At 44.8% G+C, this 27,620-nt stretch overlaps 1 protein-coding gene across 1 annotated transcript in view; it reads left to right on the forward strand.

The window, feature by feature from the left end:
* LOC117357210 (TRPM8 channel-associated factor homolog) overlaps window positions 1–27,620 on the forward strand; it is a 70,475-nt gene extending 42,855 nt beyond the window's left edge. The window contains 3 exon segments of the mRNA XM_033937582.1: window positions 14,516–14,755; window positions 20,234–20,571; window positions 27,170–27,620. Coding sequence (XP_033793473.1) covers window positions 14,516–14,755; window positions 20,234–20,571; window positions 27,170–27,469 — 878 coding nt within the window. The 3' untranslated portion in view covers window positions 27,470–27,620.

Here is a 27,620-nt window from a genome sequence, read left to right on the forward strand (position 1 = left end):
GGCTCAATTTGTCTGCCAGACAGTTCTGTTGACAATGGATGTAGACAGCTCTGAGAAAGATGTTGTGAGAAATCGCCCATTGCCACAACCTCAGAGCTTCCTGACAAAGGGCGTGAGATCCCGTCCCTCCCTGTTTGTTGACATAATACATGGCCACTTGATTGTCTGTCCGAACCAGAACCACCTGGTCGTGAAGAAGATGCAGAAAAGCTTTGAGAGCAAGGAAAATCGCTCTGAGTTCCAACAGATTGATATGACACTGACGATCTGTTGACGTCCACAGTCCTTGCGTACAGAGACCATCTACGTGGGCTCCCCACGCGTAGGTGGACGAATCTGTCGTGAGCACTTTCTGATGAGGAAGATTGTGGAACTGCAAACCTCTGGAAAGATTGGAAGAGAGCATCCACCAGCGGTGACTTCTTTAACAAAGAAGTCACCGTTATCCGGCGAGAAGGCGGGTCCAGTGCTTGTTGCCATTGAGACGCCAGGGTCCACTGAGGGATGCGAAGATGAACACTGGCAAGGGGGGTCACATGAACCGTAGATGCCATGTGACCGAGCAGAACCATCATCTGAAGGGCAGAGAGGGTCGAAAGTGAAGACACTTGCCGGCAGAGTCGACAGAGGGTTTCTTGACGATTTAATAGAAGGAACGCTCTCATGCTGACAGAGTCCAGAGTTGCGCCAATAAACTGAAGGAACTGGGCTGGAACTAACTGAGATTTGGGAAAGTTGACATGAAACCCCAGACTTTGAAGAAAAGAAATAGTCTGGGTCGCTGTCGTAACCTCTTGAAGAGAAGGTGCTTTGATAAGCCAATCGTCGAGGTAAGGAAACACCTGGAGCCCTCGAGAATGCAGGGCTGCAGCCACTACGACCAGACACTTGGTGAAAACTCTGGGAGAGGCCGCAAGGCCAAAGGGAAGAACTCTGTATTGGAGATGAAGATTCTCCACCTTGAATCTGAGATATTTGCGAAAAGTTGGATGAACAGGGATATGAGTATAAGCCTCTTTGAGATCCAGTGAGCACATCCAATCCCCCTGATCCATGAGGGAGTACAATGTCGGGAGCGAGAGCATGCAAAACTTCTCTTTGACAAGAAATTTGTTGAGGGCTCGAAGATCCAGAATGGGTTGCAAATTCCCCGTCTTCTTGGGTACTGGAAAGTACCTGGAGTAGAACCCTAGATTGTGCTGGGAAGGAGGATTCTCCTCCACCGCTCAAAGGTGAAGAAGCGCCCGAGCTTCTTGAAGAAGAAGGGAGAGTTGCGAGGAACTGGAATGACACTATCTTGGCGAGTGATCTGGGGGTACCTGAAGCAGGCGCAGAGAGTATCCCTCACGGATCGTTGTCAGCACCCAGAGGTCCGATGTAATACATTCCCAACGTGGTGAAAAAAGGGAAAGGCGCTTCTCCAATGGGGAGAAGAGAATTTTGCAGGGAGGATGGAATGCTCAGGACCGGAACGTCAAAAAGACGGAGCCGGTTTGGTGGCAGCAGGCGCCTAAGGTTTTTGAGGGCGTTGCTGTTGCTGAGGACGTCGAGGAGGTGGCATAGAAAATGCAGGAGTCGTTTTCATGGGGTATCGACGAGGTGGAGGCTTATATGGCCAGGTAGAAGACGGCTTGGGTTTAGACCTGAGCAGGGAAGCAAAAGAGCGCTCATGCTCAGAGAGCCTCTTGGTGACAGCTTCAATGGAGTCGTCGAACAACTCATTCCCTGACAGGGTAAGTTGGCAAGACGGTCCTGCAAATTTGGGTCCATGTCGACAATGCGGAGCCAGGCAAGGCGGCGCATGGCAACTGCAAAAGCCGACACCTGGGAAGAAAGCTCAAAAGCATCATAAGATGCCTGCAACATAAAAAGCCTCAACTGAGAAAGAGGCTGAAGGATCTGTTTAAATTCAGACAGACGGTGTTTAGAGAAGTCTGGAAAAAAGGATGGCAACAGCTTCAAAAAATAGTTGAAGTAAGATGTAAAAACATAATTGTAATTCAAAATTCTATTCGCCATCATAGAATTTTGGTACAATCGACGGCCAAACTTGTCCATAGTGCGACCTTCACGACCAGGAGGGACAATTGCAGAAATTTTAGATGGATGAGCTTTCTTGAGGGAGGACTCCACTACTAAGGATTGTGAATGAATCTGTCACAGCGGCGGCGAAAAGCACGAGGCTGAAGGGTCAGACAGCGATCACAATCTTCTGGACGGTGAGTGCGACCCAAACAGACCATACACCGACTATGAGGGTCGGTGATCGAAATCGTCCTGCCGCACTGGTAGCAACGTTTAAACCCGGTCACAGGCCAGGACATAGAAAAAATAAAGTCCTTCAAAAAGAAGGGAAGAGGGCGTAGGCCCAAGCCCGCGGACTCGAATAACAAAAAAGAAACAAAACTTTTTTTTTTTTAACAAGAAAATAAACATGGGAAAATACCCTGAGCACAGCGACCGAACAAATAGCAGCCGCGGTGAAGAGAAGGCAAATTGCTGCAGAGCCAGAAGCACAAGTTTTCTCAGCTCCACGGAAAACAATGAACTGAGGATCCTCACAGGAGATGCGCCCCCTAGTTCGGGCGGGAAGGCACGCGCGATGCGCGGTGCAGCACTCGAAAGCTCGAGATCTTCAAGCAAGTTTGCTTTCGAGGCTGTCCGCTGCGGGGCTCTGTCGGTGACGTCACCCATGTGTGGGAATATGCTGCCTGCTTGTCCTGGGATAATTTCTTATAGCAATAAGAAGAGGTTCAAGGGCAATCTTAAATAAAAGAAGGGACAATGGACAACCCTGCCTAGCACCACTAGTTAACTTCACTTCTTCAGAGAGGGTATCATTAATTTTAAATCTAGAAAAGGGAGATGTATATAGAACCTTACTCCAATGTACAAAGTCATTCCCACAACCCAACCACACCAGAGAATCATAAAAATAAGGCCATTCCACCATCTTGAAAGCTTTTTCAGCATCTAGAGAAATGGAAATGCAGGATTTTTGCTAGATTGTGCTAAATTAATACAGTCATGAAAGGTACGAGTATTGTCACCAATATATCTACCTTTCAAGAAGCCAACCTGATCTGGATGTATTATGATAGATAAAAACGATTCCAGCCTGGATGTTAGAACTTTAGCGAGAATATTACAATCTGCATTAAGAAGGGAAATGGGTCTGTAATTTTCAACTTTAGCACTATCTCTACCTGGTTTTGGTATAACCACTACTAATGCTTCAGTATAGCGACCTTGATCTGTGGGGTTATTTCATAAATAATTAAAGAGAGATATTAATCTTGGAGCAAGGGCTACATTAAAAGCTTTAAAAAAATTCAGCAGAAAAGCCGTCAATACCAGGAGCCTTTTGAGAGGAAAGAGACTTAATAGTTGCCACAACTTCAACTTCAGAAATAGGGGAATCGAACGATTCTTTTTGCGATTCAGGTAGGGATGGGTGATGTAAATTTTTTTAAAAACAATTCACAAACTGCTTGGGAATCATCTAATGAGGAAGCAAATAATTTTTTGTAACATTTCTTAAATTCTTTTGCAATATCACCATCACTTGTAACACTTAACCCACTCTCAGAGAAAATGGACGCAATTCAGCACAGTTACTTACCGTACAGGTGTTATCCAGGGACAGCAGGCAGATATTCTTGACTGATGGGTGACGGCACCGACGGAGCCCTGGTACGGACAATTTTAGAGTGATTGCACTCTAAGAACTTGGAAAGTTCTAGTAGGCCGCACCGCGCACGCGCGAGTGCCTTCCCGCCCGACAGAGGCACGCGGTCCCCAGTTAGGATAAGCCAGCTAAGAAGCCAACCCGGGGAGGTGGGTGGGATGCAAGAATATCTGCCTGCTGTCCCTGGATAACACCTGTTACGGTAAGTAACTGTGCTTTATCCCAGGACAAGCAGGCAGCATATTCTTGACTGATGGGTGACCTCCAAGCTAACAAAAAGAGGGATGGAGGGAAGGTTGGCCATTAGGAAAACAAATTTTGCAAAACAGATTGGCCGAAGTGTCCATCCCGTCTGGAGAAAGCATCCAGACAATAGTGAGATGTAAAAGTATGAACTGAGGACCAAGTAGCAGCTTTGCAGATTTCCTCAATAGGAGTGGAACGGAGGAAAGCTACAGATGCCGCCATAGCTCGAACTCTATGGGCCGTGACAGAACCTTCCAGTGTCAGTCCGGTCTGAGCATAACAGAATGAAATGCACGCTGCCAGCCAATTAGACAACGTACGTTTGGAAACAGGAGGTCCCAATTTATTCGGATCAAAGGACAGAAAGAGTTGGGGAGCTGATCTGTGGGGCTTAGTACGCTCTAAATAGTAAGCTAGAGCCCGCTTACAGTCCAAAGTATGCAGAGCCTGTTCTCCAGAATGAGAGTGAGGTTTCGGAAAGAAGACAGGCAGAACAATGGATTGGTTGAGATGGAATTCCGAGACAACCTTAGGGAGAAACTTTGGATGTGTACGCAGAACCACCTTTTCATGATGAAAGACTGTAAAAGGTGGATCAGCAACTAGTGCATGGAGCTCACTGACCCTCCTGGCAGAGGTAAGAGCAATAAGGAAAAGTACCTTCCAAGTGAGAAACTTGAAAGGAGTGGTAGCCAAAGGTTCAAATGGAGGCTTCATTAAGGCGGAAAGAACCACATTGAGATCCCAGATTACAGGAGGGGCTCTGAGAGGTGGTTTTACATTGAAAAGACCTCGCATGAATCTGGATACCAAGGGATGAGCCGAGAGAAGTTTTCCATGAACTGGCTCATGAAAAGCAGCAATAGCACTGAGGTGGACTCTGATGGAAGTAGACTTGAGGCCAGAGTCAGACAAAGAAAGTAGATAATCCAACAAAGTCTCCACTGCAAGGGAAGTGGGGTCATGTTGATGAAGAAGACACCAGGAAGAACACCGTGTCCACTTCTGATGGTAACATTGCAGAGTGGCCGGTTTTCTGGATGCATCCAGAATGGAACGAACGGGCTGAGATAAAGAAGTATCATGAGAAGTCAGCCCGAGAGAAACCAAGCTGTCAGGTGCAGAGACAGAAGGTTGGGATGCAGAAGGGTCTCCTGATGCTGCGTAAGCAGAGAAGGAAACAGCGGAAGAAGAAAAGGCTCCCTGGCACTGAGTTGAAGTAGAAGGGGGAACCAATGTTGCCTGGGCTACCGTGGAGCAATCAGAATCATGGTGGCTCATTCCCTCTTGAGCTTGAACAAGGTTCGTAACATGAGAGGCAGAGGAGGTAAAGCATATAGGAACAGATTGGACCAATCGAGGAGAAATGCATCCGCTGCCAGACGGTGAGGAGAGGAGAGTCTGGAGCAGAATAGGGGCAGCTGGTGATTGTGAGGAGCTGCAAAGAGGTCTATCTGAGGAGTGCCCCACTGAGCGAAGATGGACTGTAGAGTTAAAGGATCGAGTGTCCACTCGTGAGGCTGGAGAATTCTGCTGAGCTTGTCCGCTAAAGAATTCTGTTCTCCCTGAATGTAGATAGCTTTCAGGAATAGTTGGTGATCTGTGGCCCAAGCCCAAATCTTCTGGGCTTCCTGGCACAAGAGGCGAGAGCCTGTCCCACCCTGCTTGTTGATGTAGTACATCGCAACTTGATTGTCTGTGCACAGCAGGAGGACTTGAGGGAAGAGAAGATGTTGGAAGGCCTTGAGGGCATAAAACATCGCTTTGAGTTCCAGGAAATTGATGTGATGCGTCATTTCCTGGGCTGTCCAAAGTCCTTGAGTTTGGAATTCGTTCAAATGAGCACCCCAGGCATAAGGGGAGGCGTCGGTGGTGATGACCAGTTGATGAGGAGGTAGATGGAACAGAAGACCTCGGGAGAGATTTGAGGATATCAACCACCATTGTAGAGACTGACGAAGAGATGATGTCACAGATATGTGTCGTGAGCAAGGATCCGTCGATTGGGACCACTGGGTAGCTAGGGTCCATTGAGGAGTGCGCAGGTGAAGACGTGCGAAGGGTGTGACATGAACTGTGGAGGCCATGTGACCCAAGATGCAGAGATGTGTTTGGCAGAGATGGAACGTTGTGGAAGGACCTGCTGACATAGAGATTGAAGAGTGTGAAGACGGTTGGTCGGCAGAAACGCTCTCATGAGGACTGTGTCCAGCACGGCTCGAATGAATTGAAGTCTCTGAGTGGGGATGAGATGAGATTTGGGTAGATTGATCTCGAACCTCAGAAGTTGGAGAAACAGGATGGTTTGGTTGGTGGCCAGGAGTACTGTCTGAGATGAATTGGCCTTTATCAACCAATCGTCCAGGTAAGGAAAGACCTGAAGGTGGTGAGAGCGTAAAAAGGCAGCCACCACAATCAGACATTTGGTGAACACTCTTGGAGAGGAGGCAAGGCCGAAGGGCAGCACCTTGTATTGATAATGACAGTGATTGATCATGAAACGGAGGTACTGTCTGGAGGTCAGATTGACTGGTATGTGAGTGTATGCCTCTTTGAGATCGAGGGAGCATAGCCAGTCGTTTTTTTAACGTGGCACAGCGGGTGCAGGTGGAAGCCTGATGCTCAGGACCTAGGCACTGTAAGCACCAGTTGTACGGGTCCGTGAGGGATATAGGCCGTGCACACCGCTGGCACTTTTTAAAACCTGGCTGGGGGGGCATGAAAGTAAAAACGGCTTCTGCCAAATCGAAGGCCGAGGCCTCAATGGTGGCAGCAGGCCCCGCCGGGGCAAAACCGAAATGAAGAAAAATAACGAAAAAATACTCGGTTGTTTTTTTTAGAAAAAAGTAAAGAAAGAAAGGAAAAAATTTTCCCAAAAAGGTTTCGCGAGCGGGAAGGCGAATAAGAAAAGTTTTCAACAGCCGTTGAAAAATGCGTCTTCTTAGCTCCGCGGAAACTAAGAAACTGGGGACCGCGCGCCTCTGTCGGGCGGGAAGGCACTCGCGCGTGCACGGTGCGGCCTACTAGAACTTTCCAAGTTCTTAGAGTGCAATCACTCTAAAATTGTCCGTACCGGGGCTCCGTCGGTGCCATCACCCATCAGTCAAGAATATGCTGCCTGCTTGTCCTGGGATAATAGATCTTTCTTTTTTGTTAGCAAGAAATCATGCTATCTACTCGCTTTATTTGCATTCATATATTGGCCAGATTTGTTAATCAACATTTTGCCACAAGCCTTCTTACTGACCAATAGGTTATATCCATATTTTAATTTGATAATTTGTTGAAAAGCAATGACATCATTATTTTTGATATGATCATGCTCTAGCTGAGCTATCTTAGATTCTAGTTTAGCTAAAGTATCATTTTCAGATTTCTTTTTCAGATTGAGTAACTAATAATTTCTCCCCGCAAACAGGCTTTGATAGCTTCCCAAATAGTATTAGGTGATATATCATTAGACTCATTAATTTGAAAAAATTCCACTATAAAATTATTTATTCTTTCAATGAATTGAGAATCCAAAAGATAAGAAGCAATAAATCTCCACATTTTTTTGCTTCGGTGGAGATACTAACCAAAGATCCATAGTGATTAGTGCATGGTCTGATATCAATATTGGGGATATGTTTGCATTTAGGATGTTAGGAACTAATAAATTGGTTGTAAGAAAGTAATCAATTCTAGAGTACGTTTGATGATATGTGGAAAAGAAAGTGAAGTTCCTGAATGTAGGATTAAAAATTCTCCATGGATCAGAGAGACCCATGTCCAGGATAATAGAATATAGTTCAGAGTGTTCCCTCTAAGCTGAGCAGGTGTCCTCCAGCTGCATTGCTACCACTAGGGGGTGGAATATTTTCAGTTGCTAAGGACAGGTATGTTCCCTGGAGTCCTGCAGAACTTGCCTGTCCCTCACAATTGAAAAATGTGACAGTAAAACAGCACCCTCTATTGGTGAGACTGTGGGTGTCAGACCACATTTTGGATGGATGAATGATGGAAGTAGACTGTCTATCCAAAACTAAATCTAAGGGAAGATTGAAATCACCCCCAATAATCAAAGGATGAGAACCATACTCTATTAAAATGGATCTTATATCTGCTATAAAATCAAATCAGTCAACATTTGGTGCGTACATATTTAAAACTGAAAAAATAAAAGAACCCACTTGAAACATTGCAATAACCCATCTCCCATCTAAATCTGCCGCCTGTTGCAGAAATGAATTTGAAAATGATGTACGACATATAATAGATCTATGATATTGTAGAATCTGTGATCCTACCACTGATTTTTCTATGCAGGCAGAGAAACTGAAAACCAGGCTCACAGAGAGGTAATATCCTCTTTTGGTCATGTCTAAATGTAACCCCCTCCATCTCAGACTGAGGTAAAAGGTATCCCTTTTGAAATAAGATTTGTTTTGTAGTCGTGCACACCGAGGGTTAAATTGAAACCTTTCCCCAGGAGAAAGGGTGAATTACATAAACAAAATAATAATATATAATAATATGGTATAACCTTGAAATAAAAATAGTTATTAATCATATAATAAAATAAATATAAAGAAGCACTAAGGATTCAGAATTTAAATTAGAAATAATATTTAATAATAAAATGCTGTAAAGCAAATCTAAACAAAGAGATTCTACTTCCCCTCTGTAAAGTTCTTCTTTTTCCTCAGATTTGGGTATTTGAGGCTTTATGTTCTTGCTATGTAATAATAATAATAATAATAATAATAACTTTATTCTTCTATACCGCCAACAATCAAATGTAGGGGTACCACGTAGGCGCGCTGTTGCTAGCAGAATCTCTTGCTAGCAGACTCTCTCTTGCTGGAACCAACCTACTACTCTGACTTAAACAAACTAGTAAGAGAAAACCCTATCCTAATCTAATAACCCCCAAATTTCCTAAATATACTTTCTAAGCTAGGAAAAAATAGATAATTGATGTTCCCTATACTTTTTCCCTCCCCAGAATTTCCTATTTCTAAAAATCACAAAAAAAACCCACCAAATTCTCAATAAACTTTATAACAGATATACTCAGAAATAGGTTTCCAAAGCAATTTACCAATTTTCTTTTATCAATATTCTCTTATACAATTCCACAGGAATCTGTCACAGGATCTCTCATAAAAATCTCCTCCAAAAATCAGCACCACAGAAGTCACTCAAAGATCCTCTCAAACATTTCCCAGAAGTCTCACAGAAGAGCAGACTGAAACTTTCCTCAAAAATTCAGCACAATAAATGTCTCACTTAAAGAATCTCTCAAACACTTCTCAGAAGATTCTCACAGAATATCAGAATATCAGACTGAAACTTTATGCAGAACCCAGAATCATATATTTCTTAGTCAGGGAATCTCTCATACATTTCCCAGAAGATTCTCACAGAATATCAGAATATCAGATTGAAACTTTATGCAGAACCCAGAACCATATATTTCTTAGTCAGGGAATCTCTCACACATTTCCTAGAAGATTCTCGCAGAGCATCACAAAAACTCTCTTTAGACTCTCAAACATTACCAGCATCAGTACCAAACTTCAGACCTTATCCAGAATTTCACAATCCTTCACAAATTCAAATAAAAAACCACCATAATTACCTTCTCACCAGGCACAGAAACCAAAACACTTCCACACAGATCCAAGTCACCCTCCCAACTGTCAAATCTGACAGTTAGAATGTTCAGACAGCTGATGCTGATCTCTGCACGAGGACCAGCAAACCTGTGCAGGAAATCAGCAACAGAAAACCTCAAAACTGCACCAATACAAACAATACACAAACCATACTTCTCAAAATAAAAAAAAACACAGATATTTCCTCCCAGATCCTCTCTGCTTCATTAAACCCTTTAAAAACTTCTTTAAACCCTGTTTTTCACACTCAAATAACTATTAAACTTTTAACCCTGGTTACATTTGCCACCACAAAAGAGAAAAATTTTCTGTCAAAGACTAAGAAAATTTTTACAAAACTACCCCTCTGAACAAACTTTTCTAAAATTGTCTCAAGGATACAAAATAGGAACAGCAGAAATACATATACAGCAGACACTCTTCAATATACACATTACTTTCTTCAAGACATGCATTTTTTCACAATAAACATTTGGATTACCAACCATAGTTACATATATATTTTTTCCATCTCATAAATTTATCATATCAGAAGATTATTTTCAACAAAAATTTACTCTAAATAACACCCAATCTGTCCTTTGAGATCAGAATCTTTTGGGGATTTCCACACTGAAATCTCTCCTTCTTCTGGATACATCTCTTTTGTTATTGGGCTTTCTCTTTTTTTTCTCTCTCTCTTTCGCAGTATTCCTTTTACTGCTTTTGTCTTGCCTACAAATCTGTGTTCAGACAAGTTACTTTCAATCCATGACACACTCTTCCTTTTCTTATAATTGTAATACAGTCTCATTTCTTTTTCTACAACCATTCTCTTTGAATACTTTGCTAGTCCTTCTCGACAACGTCTATTCCATTTTTCTTTTCTAGCTCCATTTTATACTTGTGTTGTCTTGATCTCTTAGCAGTTGTGGGAAAACATTTGAACGAGGACTGTCTCCATAAAAACTGTGTACAGCATTCCAGATGCCTGATAATTCCCCAGAAACAAGTAATAATTGCCATAGTAGCAGCAATAAGTTTATCTGGTAAAGTTCACTCTTAATTGTTCCTTGAGGTAAAACCATCTCCTTCTTGCCCCTTTGAACAGGAATCATCTGCAAATATGACTTGATTGTTTTGGGTTTATCTAACACATCTCTCTTTTGTCGGTTCTTTTTGATCAGCGAAGACGTTCTGTTTCTTGGGCTTCCATTCAGTCCAATTTCCTTCCATTTATACTCCTTAGCTTCTTTTGGGTTTTCCTCCTTCTCCATCTCAGAGCATTCTTTATATACTCCCTCAGAGTATTCATCTAGCTCTGTTTCTTGCGCAAAAACTGTATGTTTCTCACACTCTTTAAATGTAGAGACTGGCAACATCTCAACTTCACTTGGCAAAATCAAGGGAGTTATTTCAATGGAACCTTCTGTCACCTTCTATTTGCCATCATTATGATTCTCCAACCTCTCAGGATCCTTGGTTTCCTCCAGACTCTCCTGTATCACAGCATCTTGCTCATTTTTTGCCATAATCAACTCAGGATGTGTGTCTTTCACACTTTCACCTGATTTAAGGAGGTCATCATCATCAAAATCCAGTGTAATGACATCTTCAGCTTGGATTGTAACTATTTTGTTGTCATCCTTTGCTTTTTCCACAGATGTGCTAGCAACTTCTTCAGGAGCTGTTTACTCAATTTCAGCTGCACAGTTTTCTGAAGAAAATGGTTTAGATAATTCTAGTGTGGTATCACCATTATTGTCTTCTTCAGTTTCACCTGCTGTTAGAAAGTTTTTATCATCATTCTTTATTTCATCAGCTGTAAGAAACTCTTTAACATCATTTGTCTCATCCTTTGATTCTTTCACAAATGTGCTATCAATCCCTTCTTCAGGATTTGTTTGAACGGTTTCAGTTGCAAGTATTTCTGAAGAAAATGGTTCAGAAACTTCTGGTGTAGTATCCTCATTATCGCCATCCTCTACTCCGTCAGCTGTTGGAAAGTCCCTATCATCAGTTGTCTCATTTTTTGATTCTTCGACTGCTTTTTCTTCCAGGCCAGTTTCCATATTCTCTACACATTCCACTGTATCAATTTTTTCTTCATCTGAAAGCAATGTAGAAGCAGAACTTCCATTTTCTTCAATTTCAACATCATCTTTATGATCTGCATTTCCATCTTGTTCACTTGTATCTTGACTTTCCAATTTACTTTCTTTTGCAACCTCTTTCATTGAAGCATCAACACCACTTAACTTATTAGTGTCCTGTTTCAGTTTCTGCACCACCAACTCTAACTGTTCTTTCAGACCATCAAGTTTCCTTTTATATAGGCCAAATATTTTTTCCTGCCATATCTTATTCCATATTTCAGTATTTTGTTCCAAATATCCAGGCATTCTTACAAGTCCCAGACAGACACCATCCTCATAACAGTATACCACTTCTCAGAATCTGGGCTCCCTGCACGACTGTCTGGACTTGGGCTCCGTTCCCGTTGATTCTCAGGCCTTGCATATGACTTCCTAGCTGGGCTTTCATCTCTGGCAGACTTTTGAATATTGAGGTCTTCTAACCTAACACGACAAAACCGGATAAGGTGTCCTGGTTGACCACAATAATAACAATAGACTGATTTTCTCTCACTCCGGTTCTGTTGGAAGGAATATCTTCTCCCATTTTCATATCTTTCTGGGGAGTATTGTTGACTCCTGTTCTGCTGCCAATATTCTTCACGATTCCACTCTTGCTGCTCAGACAAAGTATCATAATAATTTCCTCTTTTCCTCCTGTCATTACGGAACTTCTGCCTATATCTTGGCCATTCTAACTCTTCTTCCTCTTGATCTTGTCTCCGTCTATAGATCCAGCTCTCATCATCTCTGTATTTTGCCATTTACAATATAGAAAAAAAACTCTATCTCTCAGGAAGATTTAATGTTACCCAGGAAAAATTTTAGTTAACCACTATGCAATTCATCACCATTTTTATGTAACAATGCAATTCACCACAATGCAATTCATCATAAAACAACACATTAATTTCTCAAATTTGCTCACAGGTCCTATAATAGATTTCAAGATTTCTGGAATAATGCACTCAAAAATCTTGTCAGATGTCATAAGCAAAAATCTATCCTGCCGACTACGCCATTTTATGTAACCCCCTCCTTCTCAGACTGAGGTAAAAGGTATCCCTCTTGAAATAAGATTTGTTTAGTAGTCATGCATACCAAGGGTTAAATTGATACCTTTCCCCAGGAGAAGGGGTGAATTACATAAATAAAATAATAATCTAATATAATAAAGAGCTAGCCGCGTATGCGCACTCCTATTTGCGTGTTCTGTGCGGTGTAGGTCTGTGGCCGCAGGAGTGCGCATGCGCGAGTCCCCAGCCTTGGCCGTGGCTTGAGGCGTATGCGCCAGTTAGCTGCATCGGGCGACAGGAGCGACTCTGGCAGCGGATGGCGGGAGGAGGGCTCATGGTCCTGCCGCCGCTGCCGCTCCTGTTCACAGCGGCCTGCACGTCGCCGACTCACCCCCTCCCGCAACAACCGCTACCGCTCCTGTTCTTCCCCTCCCTCCAGTCACCGCTGCCATTCCTATTTAAAACGGCCTGCTGAGGTTCGCGGCTGGCTGTAGCGAACCTCGCAGGCCGCTCTCCACGTGGTAGCACGTTCCCTCTGACGCGATCGCGTCAGAGGGAACATGCTACTGAGATGAACAACGGCCTGCGAGGTTTGCTACAGCCGGCCGCGAACCTCAGCAGGCCGTTTTAAATAGGAATGGCAGCGGTGACTGGAGGGAGGGGAAGAGGAAAAAGAAGGGCCATGGAGCAGGCAGGAAAGGGGGCTGTTCTGCGCTCCCTGTCGCGCTCTGAGCACTCACGATTGGCTGAAGGGTGTCGTGCCAGTGCTGCAGGTACAGGGGGATGCTTTTGTTGGAGAGGTGTGCTGGGGGGTAGACAGCTTTGCTCGGGGGGGGGGAGGGGGAAGACACAAGGGGGTCAGGGAGAGGGGAAGGGGTATGCTGGAAGCAGACAGCTTAGCTCTGGGGGGGGGGGGGGGGGGGAATGACACAAGGACACAGACACAAAGAATGACACACAGGGGGCCATTGAGACAGACAGAAAGGAAGACATTCAGGCAGCGTCCAAGGAGAGACAGCCAGTGTCCAAGGAGAGAAAAACAAATAAACATAGACAGACAGACAGCGGCCAAGGGGAGAGAGAGAAAGAAAGAAAGACAGACACACACATCTATTCTAGCACCCGTTAATGTAACGGGCTTAAAGACTAGTATATAATATTATGGTATAACCTTGAAATAAAAATAGTTATTAAACATATAATAAAATAAATATAAAGAAGCACTAAGTATTCAAAATTGAATATAGAAATAAAATTTATGTAATCCTCGTGAACAGTGGCTTAGTGAGAGCAAGAGGAGCCTGGGGCGGTGGCACCCCTCTCCTGACCTCTTCCCCCCCACCCCCCGCCGTGCGTGTGCCTCTTCTCATTCCCCATACCTTTTTAACTTCTCCAACACAAGCAGCTATGTCTGTGTCAGCTCGTCCTTTGATGTCACTAGGTGCTGGACCCGGAAGTGACATCAAACAGAGTGCTGATGCCAATGTAGGCAGCAGTGCTGCTCGCGTCGGACAAGTAAAAAAGGTATGGGGGAAGGCAAGGGGTGCACACGGCAGGGGGAGGAGCAGGGGGACAAAGAGGAGGAGGGGTACAGCACCTCAAGCAAGACAGTGTCCAGGAGGGCCTGCCCCCTTTTACTGCACCACTGGGTATGAGTTTTTATAGGATTTATACAGCTTGAGGGTCTTTATTGACTGTAAGCGGGGTATCAAGAAATTGTAAATAAATCTCACTGAACTCACCTAGTCATCTCACACTGTAATTTTTGACTTATTTCACGCAATGCTACAGGAAAGACCAGTCAGTCTGACTGGCTGAAGACCATCCGCCATTACCCTGCTCCGTGGGCAGAGCTCGTTACTGAGAGCATCATTTTCACAATTCCATCCGAGAGTGTGCGTTCCTTAGAGAACCCTGTCACTCTGCTCTCCTTCTGGGATAAAGTATTGAGAGCCATTAATAAACTGGCTGCAACTTCAACACCTTTTCAGCGCAAGGAGAGGGTTGTAGCTGACGTCCAGATATCCACTGGTAAGTGTGGTCTGTTTGTTGTGCACTCAGAGAAATAGTAACTTGGATATGTAAACGATCTTTCATCCAAAATCCATTTCAACTCACTAATAATAATAATAATATATTTCTTATATACCGCTATACCGTGAAGTTCAAAGCGGTTTACAGTAAAGATACATTTTGTCAGTACATGGGATACAAGTGGTTTACAATAAAGATACATTTTGTCAGTAAGTGGGATACAAGTCATACAAGTGGTTTACGATAAAGATACATTTTATCCGGACCTGGGATACAAGGGGAGAGAGGGTAAGAGTTAGTCTCAAATCTAGAGTTGGGGTAGTGGCGAGGTAGAGAGGAGTGCCGTAGCGAGGAAGAGTTGGGTTAGGAATTTAGAATTTGTTAAACAATCAAGTTTTCAGGGATTTTCTAAAGTTTGCCTCTTCAGATTTTTAAAATATAACATACCTTCTGTGGATTCTTTTTTAAAAGGAAAGGGAATAGGATTTGCATACCACCTTTTTGTGGTTACACATTCAAAGCATTTTACATATATACAGGTCCTTGAGATTGCTCCTGCATAGCCTACACTATCCCACCAAACATGGCTTACGTTAGGCCTGGTGGGGGGGAGGGGGGGAGAGAGCTATATGGGGATGGTGGGGATGGTGGAGCCACTGATATTTATTTATTTATTTAATTCATTTTCTATCTCATTCTCCCCAAAAAGCTCAGAATAGGTTATAGGTTAAACAAAGTAGTGCAAAAAAAAAAACCTCCACGTAAAGGTAGCTGAGAGTCTCAGCTACCTTTAAGTGGAGTTTATTTTGCACTACAGTGCTCTCTCACGAATTTGTGATCCGTGATTCACGGTCCCGGTCATTCGCAGTATTTTCTGACCATGAATGACCGGACAGGAGAGGACAGCCGGAGCGCCGTCAAGTGAAGGAAATCACTCGCGGTATGCTCTGGCCGTCTCTTCCTATACTAAAGTCAGGCCTCACCAATCAGGAGCTGCTTTGAAACGCAGCTCCCGATTGGTGAGGCTCGAATTTAGTACAGGAAGAGGCAATCGGAGCATACCACGAGTGATTTCCTTGTCTCGCCAGTGCTCCAGCTGTCCTCTCCTGCCTCTCCGGCCGCCCTCTCCTGTCTCCCCTATTAAAAACCGTATTTGCAGTTTTTCAACATTCGCGGGGTTCCTGGAATGGAAACCCCGCGAATATCGGGGGAGTATTGTACTTTATATTTCCCCACTTCACCTTTTGCAATATTATAGGTTAAACATACATAATATACATAATATTTACCAGAGTTATCCTTACAGTGCAAGTTTTTCCAATACAAGCTTTATCCTAACTTGGCACATACTAGGGATCTAATACCAATATATATAATATACAGTTTACAGGTTAAATTAGCCATAGTTACAGTGCAAGATTTTTCAATACCATTTTTTTTTTAATCCTAACGTGACACATACTGGGACCTAGTACCAATCTACATTTCTTTGTAATCCGTCGGTCATGGGCAAGGAAGTTAGGTGAAGAGGTATGTTGAGGAGTCCATCAAGGGGTCTGATCTGGGGGGTGGTTGGTTCCAGTGGCTCGGTATGAAATAGGAGTAGGAACATCATTTGTATTATATTCCTGTACTGTGAGAGTCGATAATCTGCGGTGCAGGTTAGTGACTCCCACGTTAAAGTGTGGTTAAGCACCAACTTTTACTGCACTTTAATATCTACTAGAGCAGGGGTAGGGAACTCCGGTCCTCGAGAGCCGTATTCCAGTTGGGTTTTCAGGATTTCCCCAATGAATATGTATTGAAAGCAGTGCATGCAAATAGATCTCATGCATATTCATTAGGGAAATCCTGAAAACCCAACTGGAATATGGCTCTTGAGGACCGGAGTTCCCTACCTCTGTACTAGAGAATGACACAGGGAAAAAATCTGTCCCCGTCACTGCCCCGTCCCCGGCCCACCGTTCCCTTCACCACTCCATCACCGCCATTCCCTTCACCGTCCCGTCACCGCCATCCCCTTCACCGCCCCGTCACTGTCCTCGCAGTATCCATATAAGCCTCAGTACTGCAATATGTAGCTTATAAATCAAAGTTCTGGCTGCTGAACTAGAGAAAGAGATGTTCAGCTGGCAGGGCTTTGTTTATAAATTTTTATCAACACAACTAATATACTACTTTATCCTAAAGCAAAAAGAAAATAAATAGAATTTTCTTTTTCTACCTTTGTTGTCTATTTTCTACTTTCCTCATCTTCTCATTCAATTCCTTCCATCCACTGTGTGTCTTCTCTCTGCATCTTCCATTTGCTCTGTTACTGTGCCTCTACCTTCCCTCCCCCCCCCCAATTGGTCTGGAACCCATCTTCTTCCCACTGCACCCCATAGTCTGGCATCTGTCTTCTTCCCTTCCAGCGTCTTCTCCCCACTGTCTTCCACATTTCCCTTCAGGGTCTGTTCCTCTCCACCCTCCTTCAATGTCTGTTCTATTCCTTTCCACCACCACCCTTCAGCTCCTCTCGCACGGCCTATCTATCTATCTACCTCCCTCCCTCCCTCTTACTTTCATGGCACGTTACAATGTAATTTGTGCAAGCCGCTGGAGCTTGCGAGCTCAGTCCCCAAACAATCTCATTTCTGTGTTCCTATTTTCCCCATTTCTAATATCTCCCCTATGTATCTGGCATTGCCCCCCCCCCCGTGTCCATATACTATCACCATGGCATGTATATTCCCTTTATGTCTCTATCCCTATGCCCCCATGCACATAATTTCCCCTCTGTTTCCTGTGTCCAGATTTCCCCTCTCGTCCTCTCCACACCAATGTGTCTCTTCTCTTCAACTCCATATAGCTTCTTTCTTCCCCCCCCCCCCTGCTTCCAGCATCTGGCTCACCTGCCTGTCCTCCCCTTTCTTTCCTGCTGTGGATTTCTTTCTCTCCCTCTTCATCCCCTTGGCCCAGAATCTCTTTCCCTTTCACTCCCTCCTTCCTAGTGTGAGCCGGGAACACGCACGATCGCGCAGTCCAGGAGCACCCTCCCGCCCGATTGCAGCGTTCCGTCAGCTCCCTCCTTCCACCTCACCTTAGATGCCGAGTTTGCCGGCTTTCTTTTTCACTCAGCCGCACGCATGGCTGCTCAGTTGTTCAATCTTCTCCTCTGACGCAACCGGAAACAGGAAGTTTCAGTAGAGGAGATTGAACAACTCGAGCAGTCGTGCGTGCGCGGCTTTTTGAAAGCGTGTGGCTGGGTGAAAAAGAAAGCTGACAAACTCTGCATATAAGGTGAGGTGGAGGGAGGGAGATGGCGGAACGCTGCAATTGGGCGGGTGGGGGCTGCTGGACCGTGCAATCCATGATTGCCTCACTACTGAGACAAGACCATTTACTGCTCTACGGGTCCCCGAGCGACCACTATTTTTTCTTTCCCCATTTCGGCGGGTTACCCGCGGCTACTCAGACTAGCCGCGGGTAACAACCACCATGTCATTCTCCAATGTCTACCCTTGGCCCCTAAGTATTGATGTGAAGGTGGAACTAGTAATTTGTAAATGTAGTTATGTTGGCAGTTGTATTGGTTCAAAATAAGTGGCAGAAAACCCTGAGATATAAGCCTTTAGTATGTGCAATAAAAAAAACATACAAACAAAAAGCCTGGGTGATAACATAGGCAGTGAGATGAGAGAGAGAGAAAGTGTGTGTGTTGGGGGTGGGGGGGTGGGATGAGGGGGTAAGTGGCTCGCTGTATATTTTAGCTAGTGCTTTGCATTGCTACATTAAAGGCCTGATTTACTATGCCTTTTCCCTTAGACCAGGGGTGTCAAAGTCCCTCCTCGAGGGCCGCAATCCAGTCGGGTTTTCAGGATTTCCTCAATAAATATGCATGAGATCTATTTGCATGCACTGCTAATAGATCTCATGCATATTCACTGGGGAAATCCTGAAAACCCGACTGGATTGCGGCCCTTGAGGAGGGACTTTGACATCCCTGCCTTAGACCCAGAACAAGAAAATTGCCTTAATACATCATGCCCTAAAGGAAATTTGGTAAACTTTGGAAAGGTTGCTCTCCCTCTCCCCACCATGCATTTCAGCTTCACAGAAGACAATGCGGAAGATGAGGTGAAAGGTTTCAGCCACTAGCCCCTAATTTTTTTGAGCTGAGTCATAAATTCAAAGTAAATTGGATAAGTTAGTACCACTTACATAGTAAATGATAGATAAAGACCTGAACGGTCCATCCAGTCTGCTCATTAGTTATACGTCTTAAAAATATATGATTAAATTAACTTGTCTCTTTTCTTTGGTATTTCTGGGCCAAAGACTGTAAAGCCCACCTAGGTTCCTACTGCTGGAGTTGCCGTCCAAGCTCACTCCAGTCTATCAAACCATCCCGTTGTTTGCAGGATATCTCCTGTAAAGTCTGGCCGGTAATGTCCTCGTTCCAAGTTAGTGGTGGAGTTCCTTACCCTACCCAGCCCATCCCACACCGAATCACCATATAAGGGACACAGACTGTGCAAGTCTGTAGTTCTTTAATTTATACCATTCATTTACAAAATATTGTACGGATTAGTTGACATTGTTTCCCTTAATTTATTAGTTTAATAGTGAAGGGGGGATATTTTAATATTACATATTCTATAAGATAATGGAATATATGGTAGGGAGGGGTGGGGAGGGGGGAGGGATTAGAGTTTATGTAAGGTACCAATGATAGTTTTTAAGTGATGTATTTATTGTTAATGTGATTGAACATATATAACACTTATTGTAATTTTGAAAATGAATAAAGAATTAAAAAAAAAAAAAAATACCATTCATTTTCTAATTAGAGATCCTCTGTGTTTATTCCACGCTTTTTTGAATTCCATCACCATTTTCCTCTCTACCACTTCCCTCGGGAAGGTATTCAAGGCATCCACCACACTCTCCATGAAAAAAAAAAAAATTCCTAACGTTATTCCTAAGTTTTCCTCCATGCAACCTCAAGTTATGCCCTCTAGTTTTACCATTTTCCCTTCTCTGGAAAAGATTTGGTTCTATATTAATACCTTTCAAGTATTTAAATGTCTGTATCATATCTCCCCTGTCCTTTCTCTCTTCCAGAGTATACAGTACATATTTAGATCTTCCAGTCTCTTCTCATACTTCTTTTGGTTCAAAATCCATACAATTTTCATTCCTTGTAGCCCAAACTAGCTCCATATATTACTGCAAAAGTTTTTCTGTGGTCTTCAGTTTTGCTTTTACAATACTGCATATAAAAATTACATGTTTGGTTTTTTTTCTCTCTCTGTCTGTTGACTCCAAAGGGGAACAGCTACCTAGCCTTCTCACTCCCATTACACAGGGCATACCGTTCCAAAAATTCCAGTAGAGAAAACATGGTCAAGATTACCAATCCAAGATCTTTTCTCTCCTTAAAACTGTTTATGAGAGTCAGTCAATCTATGGCTTTGTACTTCTTTTTTGTAGGCTCGTTGCATTCAGGCTACCCCATCATGTGTCTGTTTGACTTTATAATCGATATTGTGGACTTGGAACATATAAAAAAGAACGGGACCTGGGGTGTAATCCATGAACTGGGCCACAACCAGCAGAAATATGGATGGGAGTTTCCTCCTCACACAGTCGAGGCCACCTGCAATCTCTGGTCAATTTATGTCCATGAAGAGGTGCTAGAGATTCCCAGAGATAAGGCCCATGGTAACCTCCATCCAGAAAAGAGAGTCAAAAGGATCAAAGAGTATGTTAAAAATGGTAGAAAACTGATAGAATGGAACATATGGACATGTCTTGAGACTTACTTGCAGGTAACCTGGGAATTGATTGATTTATGTATAACTTTGGGGAAGGAAAGCATATCCTATAATATTGGAACCAGAATACCCATTCACGCTATCTTATGTCCTGTATTATAACATATTAAATAGCAACAGTTAAAGACCTGCACGGTTCATCCAGTCTGCCCAACAAGGTGGCCAGAGTTTAGGGTTACCAGATTTCCCAAACAGAAAATCTGGACCCCCCTATACCCGCTCCTAGGCCTACCCAATTCCACCTACCCTGTCCCATTATGCTCCAGTCCCGCCCCCAATCCCACCCTAGCTCCGCCCTATCCCCATCTCCTGCTGCCTCCTGCCCGACAGTGATTTCTTCAAAACTTTTCAAAACACGGTTTTGAAAAGCCGTCCAGACCCTGGACCTATCCGGATGTCTGTTAACCCTACCAGAGTTCAATATGGCACTGTGCACAGGTTCTTCTTCTTTAGGATTAAACATTAGTGTACTTAATTTGTATCCCTCCCTGCCAATTTTGGGGCACAGACTGTCAAAGTCTACCTTACCCTGGTCCTGCTTCTCAGTTGTGCTCCTGCATAGCACTGAGCTAAGTCCATAGCTCACTCGAAGCCTTGACAAGTTTTCACAAAATTTAGGAGACAGCAGTGGTAGGGTTACCATATTTTGCATTGAAAAATTCCAGATATGTGGCAATGCACTGTTTCGCCCCAGCCCCACCCTGTTCTACCACAGCCCCACCCTGGAAAGCTTTGTTTTTCATTCCTGACCTCCAGGCCGCATCCAAGGGCATCCAAGCATGCACAGATGCATGTGACATCATCCATGCATGCTCAGAGGTCCTCCAGACATGTCCAGGGCTTTCCAAAACCCAGACAAACTGTTGGGTTTTAGAAAGTCCATCCGGGCACCTGGTCAGTCCTCTAAAAAGAGGACATTTTGTCTCAGTCAGGTACAGTAGGTATTTTGTCGTCCACAGACAGCTCACAATCTAACCTCCTATTTTACTAAGCCTGGCTGTGTAGGCTGGTGTGGTAAATGCTCTAACTTTCATGATCTGAATGAGCATTGAAGCATTTGCCACGTGACACTCAACTGCACAGCTTAGTAAAGGGGGGGCCTAAGTTTGTGGCTGACATAGTGGAGGGTTAAGTGACTTCTTGTAATCATGAGGAGTCACAGCCTGCAAGTATAACCATGAGGCTACTCCCTCACCCATATAGGCCTGCCATTTTGCAGGTTACTTGTAACACCACCATCAGGGCTGCTCTGGGTCTGTGTCTTGAACTGGCTGGAGTTCCCTGAGGGCAGTCTTCGTTAGTCCCTCACTTGTTTAGGGTTCAGTGCCTCCACCTGGAGAAAAGAGTGTTAGCGGGTGGGATCACTCTCCTCTTCCCCCAGGAAAAATCCAAAAAGACTTCTGTGAACTATGTTGACTGATAAATTAAAAAGATTTATTTGAACTATGTGTATAGGTGTAATTATAAAGCCAATTATCATAAACAACTTTCAACAGTGTCAGTATTCACTCACTTAAACCAATATTTATGCAGGTAACCCAACAGCATTAATCTACGTCAGTGTTTTTCAACCTTTTTACACCCGTGGACCGGCAGAAATGAAAGAATTATTTTGTGGACCGACAAACTACTAGGTCACTAAATTTAAAATAAAATCATTTTTCCTACCTTTGCTGTCTGGTGATTTCATGAGTCTCTGGTTGCGTTTCCATCTGTCTGTGTATCCTTTCTTTCATTTCTTTCTTTCTGCACTCAGGCCCAAGAATTGTCCCTTTCTGTTCCCTCTCTCTTTCCTTCCTATGTCCTTAGTGCCCCCAGTGCCTCCTTCCCATGTCTTTACTGCCCCAGTGCCTCCTTCCCATATCTTTAGTGCCCCCAGTGCCTCCTTCCCATGTCCTTAGTGCCCCCAGTGCTTCCTTCCCATGTCTTTAGTGCCCCAGTGCCTCCTTCCCATGTCTTTAGTGCCCCCAGTGCCTTCTTCCCATGTCCTTAGTGCCCCCTCCTGTCTTTAGTGCCCCCAGTGCCTCCTTCCCATGTCCTTAGTGCCCCTTCCTGTCTTTAGTGCCCCAGTGCCTCCTTCCCATGTCCTTAGTGCCCCCAGTGCCTCCTTCATATCTCTTTAGTGCCCCCAGTGCCTCCTTCCTATGTCCCTCTCACTACCTTCCACACTTTGTCCCACCCCCACCCCCAAAGCCAGCCTGCCTGCCTGTCTACCTCTCTCCCTCCCTGGCCAAAGCCAGCCTGCTTGCCTGCCTACCAACTTCCCTCCCTGCTCCGCAAAAAAAAAAAAAAAAGCCTCACTTCTTCCTTTTCCTTTCTCTTACCGCCCTGCCACTGCTGCTAAAGCCGACAGGAAGTCTTCTTTCCGACGTCAATTCAGATGTTGGAGAGGACGTTCTGGGCCAGCCAGAATTGACGTCGGAAAGAAGACTTCCTGTCGGCTTTAGCAGCAGCGGCAGGGCCGTAAGAGAAGGGGACCCAGGGAAAGAAAGGAAGGAGGGAGGGACAGGAAATGATCGCCTGTCCCGTTGTCCCTGAGCACAGCTTCAGGACGCTGTCCCGAAGCTGTGTGTGGGGACAACGAGACAGGGGGTCTGAAAACAGACCTATGGTCACTTTAATCTTGCCGGCCCTGTGTGGACCGGCAGAAATTTCTGCGGACCGGCACCGGTCCGCGGACCGGCGGTTGAAGAACAGTGGTCTACGTCACTGTGCTTCAACTGGCGGTCCGGTGCCGGTCCGCAGGAAATTTCTGCTGGTCCGCACAGAGCCGGCAAGATTAAGGTGACCATAGGTCCCATTTTCAGACTTCCTATCCTGTTGTCCCCACACATAGCTTCGGGACAGTATCCCGAACCTGTGCTCGGGGACAATGGGACAAGCGATCATTTTCTGTCCCTACCTGTCGCGCAAAAAAAAACAACCCTCCCTCCTTCCTTTCCCCCGGTCCCCTGCTCTTACCGCCCTGCTGCTGCTGCTAAAGCCAACAGGGAGTCTTCTTTCCGACGTCAATTCTGATGTTGGAGAGAACGTTCTGAGCCAGCCAATCGCTGCCTGGCTGGCCCAGAATGTCCTCTCCGATGTCAGAATTGACGTCGGAAAGAAGACTTCCTGTTGGCTTTAGCAGCAGCAGCAGGGCGGTAAGAGCAGGGGAAAGCAAGGAGGTTTGTTTGTTTTTTGCGCGACAGGGAGGGAAGGAGGTAGGTAGGCAAGCAGGATGGCTTTGGCCAGGGAGGGAGGGAGAGAGGTAGACAGGCAGGCAGGCTGGCTTTGGGGGTGGGGGTGGGGGTGGGACAAAGTGTTGAAGGCAGTGAGAGGGACATAGGAAGGAGGCACTGGGGGCACTAAAGAGATAGGACGGAGGCACTGGGGGCACTAAAGACATGGGAAGGAGGCACTGGGGGCACTAAAGACAGGAAAGGGCACTAAGGACATGGGAAGGAGGCACTGGGGGCACTAAAGACAGGAAGGGGCACTAAGGACATGGGAAGGAGGCACTGGGGGCACTAAAGACATGGGAAGGAGGCACCGGGGGCACTAAGGCCATAGGAAGGAAAGAGGGAGGGAATAGAAAGGGACAATTCTTGAGCCTGAGTGCAGAAGGAAATGAAAGAAAGGATACAGTCAGAAGGAAACGCAACCAAAGACTCATGAAATCACCAGACAGCAAAGGTAGGAAAAATGATTTTATTTTCAATTTAGTGATCAAAACGTGTCAGTTTTGAGAATTTATATCTGCTGTCTATATTTTGCACTATATTTGTCTATTTTTCTATAGTTACTGAGGTGACCGAGATCGAGGAGATGGGGCGGAAACAGGGTTTTAAAATTATAGTCCTAGTAGTTTGCTGATCCACAAAATAATTCTTTTATTTCTGCCGGGCCATGGGTGTAAAAAGGTTGAAAAACACTGGTCTAAGTTACAGATATCCAAAACCATTAGCTCACATTCTTTTGAACCTTTAAACTCCCTCAGTTCTTTTTTTAGTCTTTTGAAACCCTTTCCTCTTTGTTCTGATTGCCAAAGCTGTAGCTGCAAGCTCTTCCCAAATTTCTTATTTAAGTGAGTGTGGCTGTGTGCCTAAATCACTCCTCTCCTGTCTAGTCCACCCTTACCCAGTCTCCAAGATCAAGATCTCACCCATTCTTTGAAGCTCTCGGGGGTAGTTGGCTGCGCCTGCTTCCACTGTAGTCTCCTGGACTCTCTCCCTGACCTCTGAGGACTGCTGTCTTCTTAAGAGCTCTCCTCTTGCACTGTTTGTTTCTAGGTAGCCTTCTCCCTTGTTGGGCTACTGGTGCTGATTGCACCCTGGTAGCTTTGTCCCTTCATTGGATTACAAGTGCTGATCGCACCCCATTAGCCTTGTCCCTCTTCAAGAGGAGCCTCTTGGGTAGTTCCCTGCAGGGGTTCAGATTGCCAGTTCTCGACAGGGCTCTGTAACTATCAGACACAGGGCTCCCTCTAGAGAGCTACTTCTGTTCTTCATGGTCCTAGGCACTGATAGTACCTCCATATACCCTTTTCATCTGCCCTGAGGTGCTCCCAAAGGTCAACTACTTTGAGATTATACCTCTGCTAGCACTCAGAATACTAGCTCTCATAAGAGCTCTGTAGTAATGAGTGACAGGATTTCCCTCTAGAGAGCACTCTCCCACATAAGTATAGTATACAGATATAACTTTCTACACTGCAAAACTAATTTTTCTCTAAACTTGATGAACCTTGTATCACTATCTTCTCAACCATTTCTTCTCTCTTTTGAACTCATGGGGATTAGATTTCAGTTCCCTTTTCTGATTTAGAGGGGCATAATCAAAAGAAACGTCTAAGTCCCCCTTGGCCTAAGTCCCTAGGCACAGAAAGTAGATAGCAGGGAAATGTCCATGTTCAAAAAAAAGTCCAAAATTAGTGGGGGTTTTTTTTAGAATGGCCTACCTCTGTGTTCAGCAGTTTAATCGCCCAGACCGCCACTATGTGTATCCTTACAACACATTCCCGACCACAAAAATCGCCCAAGTCCCAAACACCCAAAACAAGACCTTTCAGACAAAGGAGGGGCCAGTCCTTTGCCTAACAGCAGGATTCTCTATCCAGCATCTGTCATAAACAACTCCGGTTACAGAATCCTGGAACCGCCCCTCCCCCCGCAAAGATCACGGCAGGAGAGATACCCAATTTCTCCTGCTGCGATCCCCCGTGGTGCCCCTAAATCTTCCCCAGCAGGAGAGATGCCCAATCTCTCCTGCTGCAATCTCCCACGACACCCCTGAATCTTCCCCGGAAGGAGGGTGCCCAGTCCCTCCTGCCGGACAACCCCCCAACAGCCGCGCAATTACTGGCAGGAGGGTGCCCAATCCCTCTTACTGGGCAACCCCCCCCCTTAAACCCCCTGACCGCGCATCCATCCCCTGGACCCCTCAGACCCCCCAACCCCCCCGGACCTCACCTCTAACCTTAATAGATGGCTGGACAGATCCTCACTCTGGCTGGCTAGCAGGCCCGGCTCCCTCTGAATAGTGGGCCTGCTCATTCCTGGTGCTTTGTGGGATGCACCGGGGAGGAACCTGGGCCAACCGGAATTGGCCCAGTTGCCTAATGGCCCTCCTATGGGTGAGGCCTTAGGCACATGGGCCAACTGAATCTTTGAACCCACCTGGACAGATAGGGAAAAATGCTTGAGTACCTGAATAATTTGTAATCCGCAGAATAGAAATCACTAATGTAATGTAATCCGTATAGAATTGTAGGTTATGTGGAATATAAATAATTAAATAAAAAATAAAAATATGTAATATACATGTGTAAATTGCAACTAGGGCTTCTAAAATAAGGCCCATACTGTTGGCAGTTCCAATTTAAACATCTCATTCTCTCTCTATATAGTATCTACATCCATGTAAATATACGTATATAAATACAGAATAACTACATTTAAATGGAGAATTTCTTACAAGGAATAGGAAGGGAAGTTTGCGCCCAGAGAGGAGGCACTCAGCATCGTGATGCCATGAGCCCTCCAATGTGCTCTTCCCTTGCCCTTGGCATTGCCACACCATATACTCATCACTGCCTCCTCCCTCCATACCTCTTCAAATCTTGACTAGCGGTGAGTAGGAACTCCTACCCGCTGCTTGCGCCGGCTGAGCCTTTCCTCTGGCATCATTTCCCGGTTCTGCAAGCAGGAAGTAACATCAGAGGGAGGGATGAGGCCGGCACCAGCAGCAGTAAGATATCCTACTCACTACTGGCAAAGACTTGAAGAAGGGGGAAGGGTGCATTGAAGATACCCCCCTCCCTTCGCTAGGAGGGGGGGAGGAAAGTTACTGAGCCAGCACCCCCCCATATATTTTGCCACTGCTATGAATGCATATTCTGTGATCACTTGTTGACAATATAGCGATAGAAATGCCCATAGAGTCTTAGCTACAGTTTTGAATGAGCAATCTGAAAACAATCAATTATAATGCTTTTTCGATAAACTGAGTCTCTCAGGAACATTGATAGTATGTGCTACCGTGTGAATTACCTTGCTTAGCACTATAATTGGACAAATTTGCAATATTACAAATGGTAACTATGATGTTCTTTCAGTTACAGGAATGTTTCGGCTGGAAGCCCTTCATTCACCTCTTCTCAGCCTACCAGAAGATAACAAACATCAAGAACAATAACCATGATAAGATGAACCTTTGGGCAAAGCTGTTTTCTGAGCAGGTGAAGATGAACCTGGCTCCATTCTTTCAGGCTTGGGGCTGGCCAATCGAAGATAAAGTGTCACAAAAGCTTTCCTTATTCCCAGAGTGGGAGGAAAATCCGATGAAAAAGTATATGCCGGCACAGTTATGCACAGGAAAAATAAAGCATGACACTGAAACATGCAGTAAAAAGTGAGAAATATGCTGGATACACTCAACATGCACACATACAAGGGCATAGGGTTTCGACTCCTAGACCCATCCTGTTATGCCCCAGTCCCACTCCCAATCCTACCCTAGCCCCGCCCCCTACTCTTGTCAGGCAGGGATAGGGTGGCCAGATTTTA

This window comes from Geotrypetes seraphini, chromosome 3 (genome assembly GCF_902459505.1).
Source record: "Geotrypetes seraphini chromosome 3, aGeoSer1.1, whole genome shotgun sequence".
Lineage (NCBI taxonomy): Eukaryota > Metazoa > Chordata > Amphibia > Gymnophiona > Dermophiidae > Geotrypetes > Geotrypetes seraphini.